The following is a 21371-nucleotide window of genomic DNA, read 5'->3' as shown; positions in this document are numbered from 1 at the left end:
AGCTGAATAACTGATTAGAAATAAAGTAGTGAGAATGCTTAGATAACACAGAGTAATTGAACTAAAGATTTCCCCCCATTGCCTTGACTTCCTTTTGGCTTTCTTCACTGGCTCTGGGCTGGGCAGGGAAGATCAGCATGTAAGTGTTGGCAGGTGAAGATTTGTAATACCTGACATCCAGCTGAAAAGCAATACTCCAGTAATTTGGATCAAATAGTTGCTTTAATTTTAAATGCATGGTCAGGCCTTTCCATTTATAAATCAGTCCAGTTTACGTAAACTTGTGAATAGGCCTGGGTCCAGGTTTGTTAAACATTAGATACCATGTTAAATGTCATCAAAACTGGCCTACTTGTAAATCGGAGTAGTGTTTCACATCCATTTAGATACCAACTTGATGCTACGGCATCTCCCTCCACAGCCTTAAGTGGCGCAACTGCAGGGCTGCAGACTTGCGAATGGAAACCTTTGGTTTTAATAGCCTAATTTTTCTGCTTTCGAGTCTCCCTCGGCATTTGCCTAACTGCAAATGCACGGCTCTATGCTGCTTTCAAACCTTATCAATCCCATTTGCACATGCCTTTTATGGAAAAAGGGAGCCAGCAAAGGAACACTTTTGAAACTATTACAAGGACTTGTAATCAGCTTGTCAAAAGTTTCAGAAATGGAGCGATGGAAAAGTAGCTCTTGGGAGGTAGACTGTTGTTTCTTTCTGTTTGGTGTCAGTTATGTGTTGCATGGGCTCTCTGATTATACTGCTCGCTTTACACTCCATAAAGCTGTCTCCACCACATTTACCATCTCTGAGCATCAGCAGATGTTGGCCTTTTGATAAACACTTAAATGGGAAATCTAAATCCTTTATTTATTTTTTTTCTTTTGTAGTCAATGGTGACCTGAAAGGATGGTTTGTTGTGACTTTGGAAAGCTTATGAACCTTTATTATCAAGAATTTAGGAAAATTTAATTCCTAACCATTAAAGTCCTTCCCCCAGCTTGTTCCCCAAGTCTTCAGTTCAAATCCAGCCCCACTCTTCATAGTCTAATGGACATTTCCAGAATCTCCCATCTTTTTCCCCGTGGGTAAAAACATAAGAATCTCCTGGTGTGATAGGACCAAAGCCCACATCCTTGGCACACTTTAAGCAACCTGGCTGTAAGTATCCAATCCACTCATCCAAGAATCCTACAAAGAATAAATTCTTTGAAGCTGCTTTAGTGACACCTACACATTTCTGTCTCTTTGAATAAATAAATGCTTCTGCTTGCATTGGGTCAGAGATGGGGTCAAGGGGTATAGAAGGATGTAACTTCCTTTCCTCTTCAAAGATCAGGAATTTGTTCAGAAAATGAGTTATCTTTCCTAGAAAGCACAAGGATGGAATTTTTAGGGGGTGAATCAGAGGGAGGGGCTGGCTTTATCTAGGTTGGAGTATTTTTCAGGGCTTTTCCCTTTAGCCGGAAGAGGGAATCAATAAACAGAATTTCACCAACGTACAAAGAAGATGCCATCACAACAGATGTAGCACCTATGAGTATGTGGTGTTCAAAGAATATCCTCAAGAAAATAAATAATGTCTCCATTTATTGGGGTATATATTGTAAGTATATATGTGTGTGCATGTATATACAATGTATATGTAGATGTACACTTTATATACATGCAAAAACAATTTGGTATCTTTTGCAATTTTAATAAAGATCTGCAATTTTTAAAAATGTAATTGAAGATCAAACGCAAAAAGATAATAGTCATCCTTTCTGATCATCTGAAAAAAAATGTGACAATTTTCCCATTAAGGTCATTTGTACCTGCTGTTGTCTATCATTTAGGTTGCAGGGCCTACAACCATCCCAGGAGTATTCAATTCCAATGCTGATCTTTTCAGCATGTTTTGGCCACATGGCTGAAAGATTACTGGTGATATTGTCAGCAATTAATGAATCCCCAAATAATTCTCAAGCCTCTGAGCTTTATGATCTGTGTTTTTTCTTCACTCACTATGATGACCATTCAATTAAGTTTGATTTATATCATGCTTGCTGAGCACTTGTAAACAGGAAAGTTCTATCAAAACATTCATTTGTTGTAACTGATGATCTAATTAATAGTTTGTATTGATTTTTCTAGTGTTAAAGCTAATCACTGCCTTCTAACCCATATTATCTGATCCTTAGTTCTGTAAGCATAATTTCACTAATTATGCTAAACAGTATGTTATAAAGTATATAATTAGACATGGGGAAGGATTGGCCTGATGTGCAAATAGCTTTGTGTGGGTGATTATCACCTCTGAAACCTGCTGGTGGCAGATGAGTCAGAGTCTAGAGATTGCATCTTAAACTCCAGTAGACGGTCTATCAAGAGGAAAAAAAAATCAACACTTTTTTCCCAAAATAAAAATTGGCCATTTTAAATAAATAGAACTCATTCTTTGAATAGCAAGCCAAACAGGACACACAAATAAAGCACTTTGGACAAACCTGGCAGTGCATTATTTTCTTAAATTATTTGGAAATAGAAAAAGACCAGAATGATGTTATTTAGCCTCAGCAAACAAAAAATAACGATGATAGTGGTCGGGGGATGGTTTTTTCCTGCCTTTCCCCAACCCCAGGCTTGCAAATTTCCCATGTTGTTCATAGCAATAATTCACCTAAGGTACATATCTCTTTTCTTGAGATTTCCTAAGACTAGCATCACCTTGATCATAAAATTAACAATCCTTCCAAATGATTTAATTGCCACTAATATTAAATAAAAGATATCTGACCAGCAGGTATTCATCAACCTGTCAGGAAAGCCCAGAGATATTCTTTTCTTTGCAAACATTTGATGCTGGCTTGAGACCTTGTAAATTTTGCCTTCCAAGAAGCCTCTACGTATTTTCCCTCTATCCTGGCTTCTCACATAAACCTAGATCATGAGTAAAATAACAAGGTTAATCATTTTCCTGCCCAAGGGTTATTAGTAATCATGTTCATGTCATCCGGAGAGCTGCAGGGTTTGTTTTGTCTTCCATTGCCTTAATGCTTCTCAATCCTCCAAATAAAAGTTTAATTTGAATTGCCCTTTAACTAATTAGATTTTTTTATAATGTTAAAAAAGGAAAAAATAAAATCACTGAGCTGGAATAGCATGATGTCAGACTGTGGCGTGTATGACATTCATTTTAGGCTCTGTTGGCCAAAGCTCTAGAAAGAGGCCAAAATCCCAGGTGAGATTTCCTTGGTACCATGTCTTATCACATGCTCAGTGGCCACCATCACTGATTCATTTCATATTTGTGTAACTAGCATTTCACATTCACAAAGCCTTTGTGGTGTTCTAAAATTGAATGAATGGAGGGGCTTAGATGACATGTGTCCCCCAAAACTTTTCTGCTTGATCTGAGAGGACAATATAGGTATTCACACCAAATGTTGAACCTTCAAAAATATTTCCAACTCAAAAAAAAAAAAGATTTTTCTGTGCCTGATCTGCCAATGATTGTCTTTGAGTCAAGAATCTTTCTTAAAAAAAAAAAGAAGAATCTTTCTTGCTGGGTAACCTTTTGAAAATTAAGACAGAAGTTAGAGCAAAATTTTTAAGTGTGAGCTAATATCTGGGCACTAGTTAGAAATTCCCTACCAGAGAATGGAATGCAGGTTAGCTCCAATTACTCATTTGACAGGTTTATTTTTTTCATGACCTTTGACAGGCCCCATGTAGGAACTATGCATATCTAAGACAGACTCCCTGAAGATTCTAACACTTTAGATTGTTGTTCAGTCGTGTCAGACTCTTTGTGACCCCATGGGCCATACTGTCCATGGGGTTTTCTTGGCAAAGACGCTGCAGGGATTCCTTCCCCAGTGGATTAAGGCAAACAGAGATTAAGCGACTTGCCCAGGGTCACATAGCTAGTAAATGACTAAGGCTGGATTTGAACTCAGGTCTTCCCAACTCTAGACCCTGCACTGTATCCACTGAGCCATCTAGCTGCCTGAGGATATACTGGATTAGAGAGCTGAACTTCAAGGGCTGATAGAAAACTATCACTTTGGTTGTGCATCAAACCAGGGATGACCTTTCTGGATTCTTCCCTGAGGAAAAAAAAAAAAGACACTATGGGTGTTCACATGTTGCTTATCAGTGGACAAAGTTTGCCTCCTTGGCATTTCTCTACTTGGTGCAGTTGGCACTGCAAGGTGAATTTTGGTGACCCCAAATGCCTCAGAAGAAATGTTGATGTAGAAGATGTGCAGAATTATTTCAGGGTTCCCAAAAGGCTAGTAGATTCTCAAGAGATGATGTCTATGGATTAATCAAGCTTCACTTTAGAGATGTGGGAGCAACTTCCAGCAATCTTTTCATTGGTTGAGTCCTAGCAACCTCCCTTCTGTGGGTTACAAACTCCAGGGAATAATCATAATAGTAATAACAAGAACCAATTAGCCAAAAAATTTATTTATTGAGCAGCTACTTTGTGCTTTGCACCATATTATACACTATGGGGATTATGGAGATATTTAATCAAATTACTATCACACAATTCCTATCTTCAAAGAGTTATACGGTCTCAGGGAGGTAAGAAGAACCACACAGAAATTTACATGATGATGCAGGTCAGAATACAATAATGGTTAAGGGTCCAAATGACAGTTTTGGAATGAGATCTAGCCTCAGAATCATGAAGACACTGGGTCCAAGTCTTTTCTCTGACCCACACTGACGTGATCCTGGGGCAGTCACATAATATCACAGGGCCTCAGGAAACTGTCTAAGCTGATAGATTGCAGAAAATTATCAATCTTCATTGGTAGAGGAAATTTCCTCCTCATGAATTCCCCATACCAGTGAAACCACAGACCTTGAGTCAACCTATCCAATAAAATAAACAATAGGCCTTATCAGAGATCAAATAATAATGGTGATGATAATCCATTACATGTGTATAACTTCTCAGAATGTGTATCAATCATCAATTTTAAACATCCACTATGTGCCAGTCACTATAGTAGGTATTAAGTATTAAGAATACAGTTACAAAAGGGACACAGGCCCTTCCCTCAAGGAGCTTTCATTCCATCTTTCTCCATATCCTTTATTTAATTGGATCCTGAGGTAAGTAGGTCATTTATTAGCATCATTCCAATTTTGACAGATGAGAAAACTTAGGTACAGCTATGTGCAGATATATTATGTAGGTACAGTACCCACTAAGGCCGCACTATGTATTATTCACAGAGCAGGAACTAGAATCAAGGTCATATGACTCTACTCAAGGTTTTTTACATACATCACAGGGGCTCTCAGTTATCCTGTCACTGACTCAGAAACGTCCTTCCAGTAATACTTGGGGGAATGACATTAATGCAGATTCTTTCCTTGACACCTACAGCTTCACAAGAGAACTCTTCGCTATTACTGTTATCTAGGAAGAACCCAAGATAATTTCAAAGGTCTGAAGGCTTTCCTCCACTGAACCTCAGCATACCATGATTCCTTAGTGTTATTCCCAGATGCCCAGAAGATACCCAGAGATCACTCAAAAGAATATCCAAGACTTGATAAGCTTGTCTTTGCTTCATACTTTCCTCAGTCTGCATAGGGAGAAAGAAATGAGATCTTGAAGCTTTTGTGATAATCTCTGCTATCTGTCTTTTCTACTGGCTGGCTCCCATTTCTCTGTCTTTTCATTATAACCCTATGGTAGGAGAATTCTAGATTCTATGTGGTTATAATTATTAAAGGCATTTGAGTTAATAGCATATGGAACACTACAGAAGGAATTTGATTTGATTCCTGTGTGGCATAAAATAGGGGAATGCTGGCCAGTTGGACTATTTTCCTTCTGTATCCTCAAGAATGATAGAAAAAGTCACTTGGATAATGTAGACCATACATTTTGCCTCTCTTTTTCCTTGGGCGCTTACAGATATTTAGCATATTTTAGGGTATGACAATAGACAACTGAATTTTCTAAAGCAGGCCTAACTCTCTGAATCTTTCCTGATAAAAAGTGTTTCCCTTTTTACTTCAAGCTCATGTTTTAGTCTGATTTGCCATGAATTCAGCACTAGGCAGTGAGTTTCCACAATTCTGAAATGGCCCTTTGCAACTTAAAGGGTAGAGAGCTTCTTTTTTCTGGCAGGAGGAAATCACTTTCATATGAAAAGCATTAGACCAGGTGATTTTCTAATTCATGAAAATGTACCTCAGCTCCCTCAGCCTAACTCACAGACCCTTCAATAGTCCTTCTGAAGTGGTCTCTTTTTAAGGCAAAAAAAAAAAAATGGCAGAAAGGAATTCTGTAGATAAGCTGTTGAAATTATTATGTCCAAGGACCAGCAAAATTAGAAAATTTACTGAATGGATCTGGTGCCTTATTGGATTCAAATGAATAAGTTTAAGTCTTCTAACAATACCCTCAAACCATTGCCTATAGCACTCTGACCAAGGATATTAGTTGATGTGGGATATGGACCTGGACGTGCCACCCAGGTGAGATCTTTTCTTGGATGAGGCTGCCCATGCATCAGAATGGAAGACACGGGAATGCTAGTAATGACAGGTGTACCTGACAATCTCAAGAACACAGGCATTGAGCACATTTGCTCAACTGGCTACAAGTCAGGGAGAGCTTTTCAGTCACACTGTTTTGAAGATACTTTCTGTTGCTGAATTTAAAGGAAAACTTTGGACAAGCCTCAATTATAGCTCAAAATACGCAATCCCTGGACCATTATTCCATGCCTGCCTCCCCACCAACCCCAAAGAAAGAGATCTTTTTTTTCCCCCTATAGATATATCATTTAGAAAATTTACAGAGAAGAAAGGACTGATAGCATTGGGTGTGACATTTCACTATCCTCATCAATAATGCCTTTTATTATTTTTATTCACAGTAGAGGATGAAACAGTTGCTGTCATTTTCCCTTCAGATTAATTGATTTTGAGCTCCAAATAAGGGAACCCTCAGAATGAAGGACAGCACAGAGCAGTTTCGATGCTTTCAATGTACCCAAACTTTCCAAGAACGGATGATTTCCAAAAATATCAATTCAGCTAGCTAGAATCCTGCAGAAACCAGAGGCTGAACAGAGGCTGCTTACATTGTGTGAATCATCTACCTTTCTAATTTGAAATTTTGACATATAATTTCAAAGAAATAAATCATATATATATAATGTATAATATATATACACATATATTTCTATATATAACATATAGATATATATTATTCACAGAGCAAATACCACCTAATTATGAAGCTTCTCTGAACTCATTTGCATTTCCTATGCCTTGGTCCATGAGAGCCTTCCACTCTGTTCAGCTACTATTTAGAGTTCTTTTATTAAAAGATTTGATCTGTAAAATTTGAATTCAGTCAGAAGGCCTCACTTACGGATCTAGAAGGCTACACGCGGCCTCAAGGCTGCAGGTTCCCCACCCCAGGTTTAGACTCATGTAATTTTAGCTAGAGGGACCTCAGAGATTATTTTGTTGGACACCACTGTTTTTCATAAAAGAAACCTGATGTCTGAGCAGGCTTTGATTTGTCTACTACCACCCTGCTAAGTAGTAGCAAGACTGAGACTAGAACTCAGATTTCTGAATTCCCACTGCTCCAAATTTCTACTATTCCATACTAGTAGAGGAGGATACATATATACATGCAAACACACATACATGTATGCATATATACATATATATTTCCCTTGTGTGTCTACAAATATATACACATGTGTACATATACATATGTACACATGTACATACATACATGTTTATATACACACAAAGGCAGCTGGATGGCACAGTAGATAGAGTGCCAGGCATGGAGTCAGGATGACTCGTCTTCCTGAGTTCAAATCTGGCCTCAGACACGTAGTAGCTGTGTCACCTAGGCAAGTCACTCAGTTTCCTCAATTGTCAAATGAGCTGGAGAAGGGCATGGAAAACCACTCCAGTATCCTTGCCAAGAAAACCCTAGATGGTGTCACAAAGAGTGGGCATGGCTGAAACAACTAAACAACAATAAAAACATTTACACACATGTACAAAAGCATACGCATATGTAATACATGTATATGTGCATATTTATGAGTATATATATTTATAAGATCAGGAATAAGATATATGCACCCATACATATTATGTAGTATTTTAATCTTAATATTATAAATATTTTTGGAGGGAATGTCTGCATCATTGACATCTCAGAGAATGATAAATTCTTAGCTTTAGAGAGGCCATCTGGTTCAATCTCCTTGTTTTATAGATGAGGAATGTGATGCTCATAGATGTTAGTTGAGTTATCCAATGCCCACAAGTGACAAGTATTAGAGGTGGGATTTAAGTCTGTGTCCTTTAGCTCCAAATCCAGTGTTTGCTCCTTTCATTGTATTTCACTGGTACCAAAGTATTGTAAATTAGGTTGTCCAAGAATGTCTCTTTGGCATGTGTGTATGTGGGGATGAAGGGTAGGAGAAAGAGAGAGAGATAGAGACAGAGAGACAGAGACAGGACAGAAAGAGACTGAGACAGACAGAGACAGAGACAGAGAGACACAGAGAGAGATGCAACATACATTGTCTCTCAACGGCATCCCTTCTCATTGATATAAGGATTTCTTGTATCCATTGGGGTAATGGAAATAAGATAAATAAATTGTCTGACACCCACAGAAGGCCAAAACCCATTACAACAAAACCCAAAAGATCTAAATTTTCTTTTTATTTTCTTGAAAGCTTGCCTCATCGTAGGTTGATAACTGGACCGTTGGCTAGTATTTTGGGGAATCTTTTGGTTATAAAAAAAGATTTTTCATCTTATATAGATTTGTTGCAATCAAATTTTACCTGTGATTTTCTAAAGCACTAAATAAGAAAGCAGCACTTCTGTGCCAACCTCCATGAGTTAAATAAGGCTCCAAAATGTCTTAGAATCATGAAATTAAAAGGGACCATAGAGTTCACCTATTCCAACCTCCTAATTTTACAGATGAGGAAACTAAGGCCCAGAGAAGTCATATGATTTGTCACAGATCACACAGTGAGTTGTTGGCAGAGCTGGAACTAAAATCCAGATTTTCTAACTACTTTTCAGTCTGTCTTGGCCTTTGCACCATTTTGTTCCTTAGGGAAAAGAAAGTGCTTCATTTTAGGTCATTTTATTAAAAAATAATAAAATTTATATGGAAGTAAGAGACGAAGCATCCCATAGTATTCAAATATTAACTTATGAAATTCCTTTGCAATTTTTCTTATTTGTCTTTTAGGACATCATGTCTAGCACACAATGCCCTAAAAGTCCTAACAGATACACTGTGAAATTGTATCACTATCTAACCAATGGAGTTCGTCCTAAGCATAGGTTTTCTGGGCTTTGAAGACAAAGCATCCACACTAGATCTGGGATTTGCTTGTCCAAGAATGTTAGGCATGACCGTGTAATCGGGGGAAAGTTTCATTGTAGACCAGATTGTTTTCTAATGTGGCAACAAAACAAGGAGTACTTGCATAACCACAGGAATGATCGAAACACCCACATATACACATGTACACTACTTGAAAAGCTATAATTTGAAAGAGTCATCTTCTAAAAATTTTAACTTAAATTTCTGCCTTTGTAATCACTTGCTAGCAAATTAGTCATCCTGGGAGTTAAACCTCCTTTGCTTGGCCCTAACAAATAAAATTTAGGTTGGAGGTTTCAGGAAGGCAACACAAGTAAAATGCTCAGATCTACTTCAAAATGGAATAGCAGCCTCTAGAGAAAGCAAGTTTCCTGTCACTGGAGGTTGTCAAACAGCAAACAGATGACCCTTTGGGAAATGTCTAGGACAAACTTTCTGTATTGGGTACAGTCCTTAAAGCACCTTCCAGCTGTGGGGTTGGGATTGAGAACATCCATCCAATCTTCATTGCCAATCAAATACTGGAAGAATCTTAAAATTAATTGCCTCCCTATCATCCTATAACATAGTAATTAATTTTAAAACATAAAAAGAACTAAAATAAAAGACAAACACACATAAATGCATGGCATAATTAAAATATAGACATTTTAAAGACTTTCCTTGGATAATGCTCAGTTAGGTGGTTGTTTAATTGAAGAATGTTCTAATGTATGAATTGATTTGCTTTAATTGTAGGATGATTTTTTTTTTTTTTTTGCTGAATCATTTCTGAGAAGAAGCTTAGGAGCAAAGAGACCCTGTATAACTATCAATTGACCAAGACAAAGGAATCTCTTTCTCATTAGCTGTAAATATTATTCCAACTTAAACATTATTCTGAATTCTATTACATAAAAGGAATATACTTCTTAAAACATCTTGAGATTCATTTGCTTACACACACACACACACACACACACACACACACACACACACAGTTTAAAGTAAATAATTCCCAGTTTTTTCCTGAAATGCCAATTTATACTTTATTCAAAGCTGTTATCTTTTATCTATTATAAAGAGTACTTATTTTAGTTAGTGTCATGCCCAAGTTTTCAAAGTATTTCTCAGCACTGGTCTGCCCACCTCAAGTCTCTCCTCACTCCAATCTATCCTCTATTTTAGCTACGAAAGTGATTTTTCTCCAAAGAGAAAATAGTGAATAGAGTGCTGGTCCTGGTGTCACGAAGACACATATCTTCTAAGTTCCTCACGATGTCAGCTCCCCTGCTTATTGAACATAAGTGGTTTTCCATAATCTCCATGATTAAATACTAAATCCTCTGTTTGGCATCTAAAACTCTTCATAACTGATCTTTTTCCAGTCTTCTTACACTTTATACCAGTTCACATACTACAGTCCAAGTCCACAGTCCACCTGTGTTTCCATCTGTTATCTCCATGCCTTTGCACTGTTTCCCATGTTAATTTCCCTGGCTTCCTTTAAAACACAGTTCAAATCCTCCTTTTTGCAGGAGGCCATTGCTGATCCCTCCAATTGCTGCTGCACCCTTGCATATTACCTTCAACTTTGTACAACTCTGCCTCACTTACAACCAATTAACTCATAAGCCAAGACTTCATCCCATGATGTCATGGGTTCTCTTCAAAAATGAATGGTGGATAACACCAATGAACTCTGTATTTATCTTGTATCCCCTAGTTATTACAAGTTTTATCTTCCATTAGAATGCATATTACTTAAGAGAAGGGACTGGTTTTTGTCTTTCTTCATATCTCCGGTGCTTAGCACAGTGCCTGGCACATGGTAATTAAAAATGCTTGTTGACTGTCTTACTACATGACATCAAAACTCCCATGAGAAACTAAACATTCTCATGGATTATGTAGGGATTTTGTCTCTACTATGTTCAAGATCCATTTGCAAACAATGAGAACAAGATAAAGAAGGCAAGGGAAAAAAACAACAATCTACACTTTCTGGATCTTCAGCTTTGGGCAAGCAAAATATGGTATGCTCAGTTTTTCATAGCTCATTCAGGTATTTTGACATCAGATAGATATAGCTTTGTTAGTATTACAATGTCAATAGGTCAACCTTTTTTGATGCTTCAGAAATTGTAAAAGGATGTCATAATATAGAAAACCATGTGATATGCCTGGGACATGACCCTATATCTATATCTTACTAGTGGAGGACACAATATGATGACTATCTTTTTGGTACTAATAATAAGTATTTATTGAGCCTATTGATGATACTAATAATTAGCATTTATATAGTACTTTAAGGTTTAGAAAGTACTTTTCACATGCTATGTCAAACAACTCTGTGAGGTAGATGCCATTCTAATTAAGTCTCTATTAGTGAGAAAAATGAACTCTCTGAAGTGATCACATTATTCAAATTATCACCGCATATTTTCATTGGGCTGCAACCACTTAGTACATTTTACATAACTTTAATGTCCATGTGAATCTGAATTCATTTTATAGATGAGGAAGAAACTAAGGCTGAGGGAGGTTTAGTGACTTGGCTAGGGTCACACAATCAAAAGCGTCTGAAGAAAATTTTGAACTCAGGTCTTCCCAATTCCAAATCAAGTACTCTGTGCACCTTGGCACCTATCTGCCATATATTCCCCATAGGGCACTACACTCTGCATTATTTGTGTCTGAAGAAGAATAAAGCTTGCTCTCTGCATTCAAGGATCTTCCAATCTAGGTGGAGAATTAATCCCTATAAACATCACCAGTTAATTCACTCACCCTATAAAGTCGCATGTGAGGTATGTGAAATGAACCATCCAGCCATGAGCCATTATATCCTTATGACCCTTTACAGTTAGAGGCATTTTCAGCCTGTTATATAATTTGTTCCTTATAATAGTAATAACTCCCGTGCCTACAATGCTTTAAGATTTACAAAAGACTTTCCTTAAAAGAGTTCTGTGAGGAAAGTCGTGCAAAGATGATATCATCCCCATCATTCATATGCCAAGTGCTATAACTTGTCTAAGTAATTGTATAATTAAAAAGTAACAGAGATGCTAGGTGGCGCCATAGTGAATAGACTGCTGGGCCTGGTGTCAGGAAGACACCTGTCTTCTTCTGAGTTCCTGAGTTCAAATCTGGCCTCAGACACTTACTAGCTGGGTGACACTGGGCAAGTCACTTAGCCCTGTTTGCCTCAGTTTCCTCACCTGTCTAATGAGCTGGAGAGTGAAATGGCAAACCATTCCAGTATCCCTGCCAAGAGAACCCTAATTAGGGTCATGAAGAGTCGGGCACTATAAAAACGACTGAACAACAACAGAAATGGAAGCAAGGGTAGAACCTAGGCCTTGATCTGCTAGAAGAATACGTTTTCTATGTTACTTACTCTTGCTTGACCCTAAGTGCCATTGAAATGGAGAGAGAAGAATATCAATGTGAGTTGGGATGCCTAGGAAAAGCTTCACGAGAAGTTGGACTTGAACTGGACCTAGAAGGAGTATAGCAATCACAACTTGTATTTATAACATTTCAAAGTTTTTTCAATGCTTTCCTCACAACAACCCTAAGATGTAGATAATGCAAGTGTTATTATGCCACATTTCATGGATTAGAAAACTGAGGCTCAGAGAGAGGTTCAGTGATTTGTCCGTGGTTACATAACTAGGAAGAGTCATCACCATTTTTGAAAGCAAAATTCCTGACTCCAAAGCCAAGGTGATTTCATCTCCAGTAAAGTAGTTATGGCTCCTCCACCCCAACCAAAGGGATTTACAACCCTAATTCCAAATATGTGCACCTTCCTTTCCTAATACTTTTTCTACATTGACAGATCATATATTCTCTGAACATTGGCAGATCTGAGAGGGTTTGGGAATCAACTATAAAATAGCAACTTGTGGCTTTTAACCAGTTAAATTGAGGTAAAAACTTTCATTAAAAAAAAAGGTAGCATTAGAATACTATTTGAAACACATTAGAATAATCAATGTTTAATCAGTACTTTTTTTTTCTTTCAGAGTATGATTTTTTTTAAATTGCTCTCTAGATTCATGTCTTTTGAAAGATAATGGCTCGCACTTAAAATATATCCTAATTATCTTTAGAAAAGACAAATAAAGCTAGTCCATATCTATAGATATGGGTTGCCTGAGATGGAAGCTGCTGGTAAGAAATTACTTTAGCATTATCATTTTGTTTCAGGCACCAGGTTTCCATAAGCAGCTGAATTATAAAAGAACAATAAAACTTATTCCAAGTGGGCATAACCCAAACATGACCATCAATATATAGCCTTTGTGATGAAGAGGGTATATATTGAATTTCCATTTGATGTTTTCAGAATCATCAATTGCTTGTTTATTTTTCCTTCTTCTTGTTGTTATTGTTGTTGTTGTTCAGTGTGGATGTCATGTACGGTTTAAGTGAACCAAGGACGAGTTAAAGAGCAGATGTTTGTGGTTTGTGTCTTTGTCCATACAGTTTTCTGTTTAGACCCAACAGCAATATTCTAGAAATGAAAATAACAAATCCTAATTTTTCCTGACATATGCAGATCTTCCCAAGTTTGATAGGATATGGCCGAATATTTCTTCCCTTGAGGTTTCTAATCCAAAGCAAGGTAGGAACCTGAAAATTCCTTGTGATCTCAAAGTCACTGAAGTACCTCTCATAAAATCCTGCTTTCTTTTTTCCCTTGGCACTGAAAGCATTCACACACGCACACACATATGCACATAATCAAATATTAGATCAAATGTCAGATCTTTGTCTACTGCAAAGAAGACTTTGGGTCCACTGTTATTAAAGGAAAAAAAACTATCACCAAAGTTATAAGCACTTTAGCATATATATATATATATATATATATATATATAAAATGCCCCCCGAAAATATAGATATATATATATTTATGTGGTCATCACAGCACCATGTACATTAGAAGTCAGTTAGAAACATAGTAAGGACCTGATATTTCCATTGTCTACATCAAATCCATTTTAAATGTTTCTTGTTTGCTTTTATTTTTTAAGTGAATTGAAAGTTATAAAAATTTGTACACAGAATGGAACAGAATTTTGGAAAACAACTTTGTGAAGCTCATCTAACCCTAATACCCCTGATCCTTCACACTGATATTTTCAATAGACTGTATTATTGAAACCTGGATCTATTTTCCTCCTTTGACCTAGACCTCAGCAAAGGTGTTTAGCATATGACCATCTGTCTTTGACATTTTATAAGTAAGCATTCCCATTGATACTGATGGCAACCCATCTTCTGTCCTCAGTGCAATATTTCTGTTTGCCCAATTCCAATGACTCAGACAATATTATCGACAGCCTGGATGGTGATTAGTGCCATGGGATGAAATATAACCACAGTTTAAAACTCAGTAATAAATAGACAAGATATATTGGCATTTCGATCTCACTTTAACTTTTGAGTCCCAATACCTGTAGCCAAATGTAAATGAAGACTTTTTTTATGACATTATTTCCCTTTTTTTCCTCTTCCCCATCTCCCCTTCATGCAAACAAACAAATAAACACAAATCTTTGGCCTTCAGCTTGCCCTGGTTCTTATATACAGGATGTTCCTTTTAAACTCTAATGAATACAGATGGAGAAGGAAATGAGCAAAAGGAGGAACCAGGAAATAGTTGTTCAGCAAAATAAAATATATTAGCAATTTGTTGAAGAATTCAATTGGAAGGGCTGCATTTTCAGTCCTTGATCAGTGATGAAACAAAGACTGTCCTAGATACATACATTACTAACAAATAGAATTATCTTAATCATCTGCTCCAAATGAGTTTTCCCCAAGTTTCCACATGTTCATGTGTAAGAAGAAATACAGATCAAGCTCTGTCCCTCTTAGTATAGTTCTATAAGGATTAGTAGGCTGATTTAGCTGTGTTATTTCCCAGCAAGCGAAATAGAGCCATTTCCAATGCAGTGCCATTGAATATTTTCAATGGATTTTATAGTTCAATAATTTAGACAATAAGAGGAACTAAAACTTACCTAACCCTCTAAAATTCATTTCCAATTGTCCAAAATTAGTTATTGTTTAAAATCCCCAAAAGACCTATTTAAATAATACTGCTCCAATTTCAGTGAGGGTCACAGCACAAAACCCTTCTACAGTATTTGTCGAGTAGTGTGGGCAATATTCCTTTCACTGCTGTGATTGACTGCAAATGGATTTATTTCAAGACTGACCATTTGGGATAAAGTTTTTGATTGGAAACCTTAGTTTAGGACAATACTATCTCAGCCTAGTTGTACTTTGTCTTGTCATTTTAATGTGGCCTTTGCTTCTTGTTCAAACTGAAAAGCTGGTTAACAAATAGCAGCTAGAACAAATGAGAAAAAATCAGTCACTGTTTTGAGACCAATATTTCCACAAAGATGATATACCTGCTAGTCACAGCAACTTCTCGACCTCGAAGACTGCAGTTAATGTCTAGACTTCTACAGAGCCCATCAGGCTGGGACTGGCCAGGTTGGTCTGGTGATTTTGACTGAGTTTGTTCAATTACATTCAATTCAGCCTTTTAGAAGCTACACAACAATTCTGTAGCTGGTCAGTTCAACAAGAAGTGATCAAACTGGTTCTATGTGTAGTCAGTTTTTGTCTTCCCAAACTAAACAATATGATGAATGGGGGTAAAAGAAACATTAAAACAACTTTTTTAAAAAAAAAAAAAGTCCTTCTATTAAGGCTTACTAAAGGTCCTAAATTATCTGTATTATTTGTCTAAATCATACTGTTTCCTTTTGACCTCTAATGGCAAAATTTCAATGATACACATCAATTAAAAAAAAAACAAAACTCATTACTGACAATGTTTAACAGTTTTCAGCCAAGTAGCACCCGTCCTTTTAAACAAAAGCAAGCCAAACAATGAAATAAAAGTAAACAAATGAACCAAAAATAAACAAAAAGAACCCAGAAACAACAGTTACAAATAGTACACTCATGTAGGGTTTGTTTTCAGGTTGATTGAGTTTTAAAATTTCATTGCAAAGTGATTATGTTTTTGAAAGTTGCTCTTTTGTTCCTATGTGGTACCTTTCTAATTTGCTGTTCATTCTTTTAAACTATCCAGTTGCTCCCAAATTAGCTTTGTCAACAGTTTCTTCTGTTCAAGTTGCAAACCACAAGAGAGGTAGGAATTCTTGGATTCATACAGTGATTTCATGGTGTTATGTGTTGTGAAACATTGCACTGTATGAATCTAGAATATCTGTGAAGTGTTCCCATCAGCTTCTTGGTGAGGCATGTGGATGATAACAGTAGATGCATCTAGTAGCACTGAGAATGTCAACCATACATTCCCCCCCTCAAAAAAATGTTTCACACTTAAATTTGCTTGCAATTAAAACAATGCTGCCACATTTGTTTTCTGTGGGATTGATGTGTGAATAAGAATATAACAGTTTAAGTTCCTGTTTTGAAAATGAATGTTTGAGTTTTAATGTGGTTACTCATTTACGTGGTAAATAAGGAAACCCACTTCTGCGAGTTTCATGTACTCTTTTTTCTCCTACTAGGAAAGAATAGTAAGTGCAATTCCATTTGTCCATATTATTCAATGACAAAGGAATTATCTCCCCATGAGATATGGGAAATGATCATACTTACACTTCCGATCATTTTAACCTTCGGGGCATTTCAGTGATAGAAACGTTTCAGATTACATAATTGCATTGTTTTCTGAAAATATAAGAGTTATTTTGCCTCCTTGAAATGAGAGATAGCAGTTTCTCATCTGTGACTCATGGGCAGCCCATTCAAGCTTAGCTCACATCTGTCACTCACAGGCTGAAGATTCTTCAGGGAACATTCTCCTTTGTGTCACCATTTCCCTTTAAATGTGTTGTACATGACAGGTGCGTTTTGTTTTTCATACCTAATTGTTGGGCGTGTGTCATCTTTCATGCAATACCAATTACAGAGAAATAAGTTTCTTTGTCAAAATTCTGATTTTAGTTTGACCTAGGTGGTGAAAATGATCAAAACAAGCCTGACTATTCCTGGTGAAATTTAATCAAGTTGCTTCCAAGGATCCAACCCAAACAGAATTTGTCCCTTTGTGTTTTGTAGAGAAACATTAGTCAAGAAATATTGGGGAGAGGGAAGGAAGCCAAAATTGTCTAAAATATATCTCTCGACTTTCCACAGAACGTGATTTGAAATATCAAGAAGGACTAAAAGACTTTTGAAGAAAATCTAAATGGATTCAAAAACTCAAGAGAGTTTTTGAAACTCTGTACTAATGGCATAAATGTGTATTTATGACATACATATAAGCATACACACATAAATATAATACATATATATAAATAAATGTATACAAATATTTATGTATGTATACTGATGACATGGTGTTACGTGGTGAACATAGGGCCTTAAGAAACATCAAATCAAGGCACTGAGAATAAAGTAGAAATTTTTTTCCTCATCATCTCAAGAATGTTTAAAGCTGTACAACCAGAGTAAGAACTAAGTGCACGAATGCAACTTTTGTTGTTGTTGGGTTTGGGGATTTTTTTTTTTTTGTTTTAGTTGGGCAAAGAGGTTAAGTGACTTGCCAGGGTCACACAGCTAATAAGTGTCTATCCACTAAACCACCTAGCTGCCCCCGAATGCAACTTTTAAAAATTTGCCTCTTTCAGGCCATATTAAGAACAATAGCATATTTATTTTAAAGTGTATTTGCCAGAGGTGACTTAACCTAAATTTTGACCTTGATCATTTAATCAGTGACTTCTTGAGAAAACAGAATTTAGGAGGCCCTAACATACTATCGAAGACAGGAAGTCTTTATCCAATGAGTAACAAAATATACACTTTTCCTATAGAGAGATACATTCATTCACGTCTGAATAAGTGATTTTATGATTTGAGTCTTTGGGCTCAAGCCACTGAATCCTTATCAAAAGAGCTTCCAAATTTTTATACCAATGGTAAATGTTTGTGCAGACAAAACGGTAGGTATCCAGTGGTCCTATCTGAGAGAAATAGACTGATAGAAGAGAGAGAGAGAGAGCATCTTCAGTCTCTCTGACAAGCCTTTCATTGTGATTGGTTAAAATGGAGCTTTTGGTTTCAGGAGTAGACTTCTCATTTTTATCTTGACTTCAATGAATTATGGAGAGAACGTTTTTAAGTTATCACAAAAATATTTCAGGTACAATTTTACAGTACTGAGAGATCCCATGGAACACAATGCCCCAGTCAGTTTTATGCTGGTAAATATTTAATAATTGCCTCTCCAAAGGGAAAATAAAATGTACATGACACACTTTTAAGTTTAATCTGAATTACTAACATTTTCTTCACCATTTTGTTAAATCTTGACAATCAACAAAACAGTAAATCAAACCTTAATTTGTAGCATTTGCTAATTTCCTTCACAGTGAAAATTTAATAGGTGACTCTCTTGGGTCATTATGAGCTAGTTCCAGAATATTCCTGGTCTTATCTCTTCCTTCTGTTTAAGCCTGGGGTTTGGGGATACTCCTTTTATTACCTCTGGATAAATACATTTCCGCTACCTCCATCTCCATCTTCATGAGATAATAATTTATGGTGCTCTCTAGCTTTCCCAGCATCTTAGAAATATGAATTTAAACCAGAACATGGTTTTTAAAAATAGGAAACAAATGTTTTCTTAAACTAAACCACCAAGAAGAGAAAATATGAACTCTCAGCATACTAAAAAATTCCTTGTTACATCTAGGGCCAAATTAGGCCAAATAAAAAATCCCATGAAGTGATTGCATATATTCACATTCACACTATTTGAAGCTATAATTATATAAAATATAGTAATTGATTCCAGCCCAGTGGAAATACTGTTAGAATTCAAATAATATGATCGTTTCACTGTATTCATTATTTGCACTAGTCAGTACTTAGTTACATTACTTTCTCTCCACCAATCAATCAAATGAGAAAACTCCAGCCTTTTCTCATTTATCCAAAAACTCATGGTGTTTATTTTTAAAACATTATTTGCCACTGCACATGACATACACCTTATCATCCAGATCCCAAAGTGGGGAAAACCAAACAAAAGGCCTAAAACAGTAAGGAGACTCAAACTTTCAGCTACCTTTAAACTTTCTTATCCTCACCCTCTTCTTCTTTCCCCATCTCTTTGACTTCATTCTGAATCATTTCCAGACACTATTAATTTCTAATCATCTCCACTAAATCAACATGTCTAACCTGTCTTCTGCAAAAATGCTCTGTCTACTGTGGTTTTCTTTCTCTTATCCTCTGATTTCCTGGGTCTACACCGCTCACTTGGCATGTAGTGTATGCTACATTTCTGTTATTTACCTGTGTAGTCATATCTTCTATCTCTCCCACTGTATCGTAAGCACCAAGCAGATAAGGATTATACATCTTCCCTTGTGCCTAACATTGGGTCTTGGACATAGCAGGAACTCAAAAAGTATTCATTTCTGTAGTTGATGATTATAATGAGGATGATAGTGATAATAATGAAAGCATACTTTCTACCCTTCCTGGCCATTTAAATACATTTCAGTAGTTCTCTCTGGCTATTTTCACATTACATTTAAACAAACTGTGAATAAGTCACAAATTCAGCCCAAGAGATGATTTGCCAGGATGGGAATGATTTCTCTATGTCCAAAGTTTTAACAAATTCAATCTTTCTTTGTAAATTCAGTCTAGATTGGTTGGAAGTAAGGAACAAAGCTAAATGCAAAGTTAAGGGGTCATTTATGCCCTTTGGGAGGTCTTCTTCTGCCTCAGGTCTTAGAGCACCCTGGGAGTCATTATTATGAATATCAATTATCATCCCCTCAGGGTCCTGCTCAGTCTATCTTAACACAGTAACTAATTAATTTGATAAACTAATATATGCTGTGTTAATGAGGACTGCAAATGTTTGTCCTGGTTATATTAGAGTATGTGGTGAAAGTTTCCTTAACTGTAAAATGAGAGGGTTGACCTAGATGGAAGACTAGTCCCTTTCAGATAAAGATCTATGATCCTATGTTCTAAGTTTTCTATTTTTAAAAAATGACACCTAGTACTTTGCAGTTACAGGTTGCCTTTCATCTTTTTCAAAACATTTCCACATCTATCCTCTCCTCCTCTCTTCACCACCAGGAGGTATATCATTGATCTATTTGGGAGCCAAAAGAGACATATGTGTTACTCAAATTCTATCAAAACAATGTTAGTATTAGCTCCCATCTTAGATTACGAGACATTTTAAACATCATAGGTCTTTACAGAGTTCTTACTCCATGAAAAGTTTTGATTAGGATTGATATCTCCTGAGGTAATTCAACTTTGTCTTTTTAAGTTTCACCAATCAGTATTCTACCAAGATAAGGTAGTTCTTTACAGATAATATCAAGACAAAAATGGAGCCTCCGAGATGCAACAATTCAATGCAAAGCATATTATATACTAGGTGCTAATCTTGTTTATGAAATGTCTCTGCAGATTCACAGTAAAAGATAGAGGAGAATGAGAGAATAGAAGTTCCTTATTGATACAAATTTTGCTAAATAAAAATTTTGGCCTCTCCAAGGGAACATGGGTAGCTTACCATTTAAAAATAAAAAAGAAAATAGTGTTCCCAGTGGCAGTTCTGATCACTGGAAAAATCCCTAAAAAGTGACACAAATATGTAAAAAGAAGAAGGACTTTTAGGAAACTCCAACCTAGTTCCATGATGGTGAGTGGAAATGGGCTCAACCAACAGTAATGAACAGGACAACCATACCCATCAATGTGGATTCAGTTCCAGGCCAGGTGAGCTCCCAATCAAGGAAAATCAAGAAGACAAAGAAGTCTTAATCTGTCCATTACTCCCATCAGAAGTTCTACACTTCTCTAGGACTTATTAAGGAATTAATTCTGCCAATACCACTCCCTAGATTAATTTATTCCCCCACAGTTCCTCATCCCCTTATA

The 21371-nt window shown here is 36.5% G+C and overlaps 1 protein-coding gene across 6 annotated transcripts in view; it reads left to right on the top strand.

Moving 5' to 3' along the window:
- Positions 1 to 21371, top strand: part of NTNG1 (netrin G1) — a 434178-nt gene that overhangs the window by 345192 nt on the left and 67615 nt on the right. For 3 of the 6 annotated variants that reach the window (XM_027856774.1, XM_027856775.1, XM_027856776.1), the window contains exon 6: positions 13954 to 14019. The exons of the other annotated variants lie outside the window; for them this stretch is intronic. In XM_027856774.1, the coding sequence (XP_027712575.1) occupies positions 13954 to 14019 (66 nt within the window). The remainder of the gene's footprint in view (positions 1 to 13953; positions 14020 to 21371) is intronic. 6 annotated transcript variants of the gene reach the window in all.

The sequence above is a fragment of the Vombatus ursinus genome, unplaced genomic scaffold (assembly GCF_900497805.2).
Source record: "Vombatus ursinus unplaced genomic scaffold, bare-nosed wombat genome assembly UNPS02011613.1, whole genome shotgun sequence".
Lineage (NCBI taxonomy): Eukaryota > Metazoa > Chordata > Mammalia > Diprotodontia > Vombatidae > Vombatus > Vombatus ursinus.
Note: the sequence above shows the minus strand (reverse complement) of the source record. Positions and strands in the feature narration are given on the sequence as shown.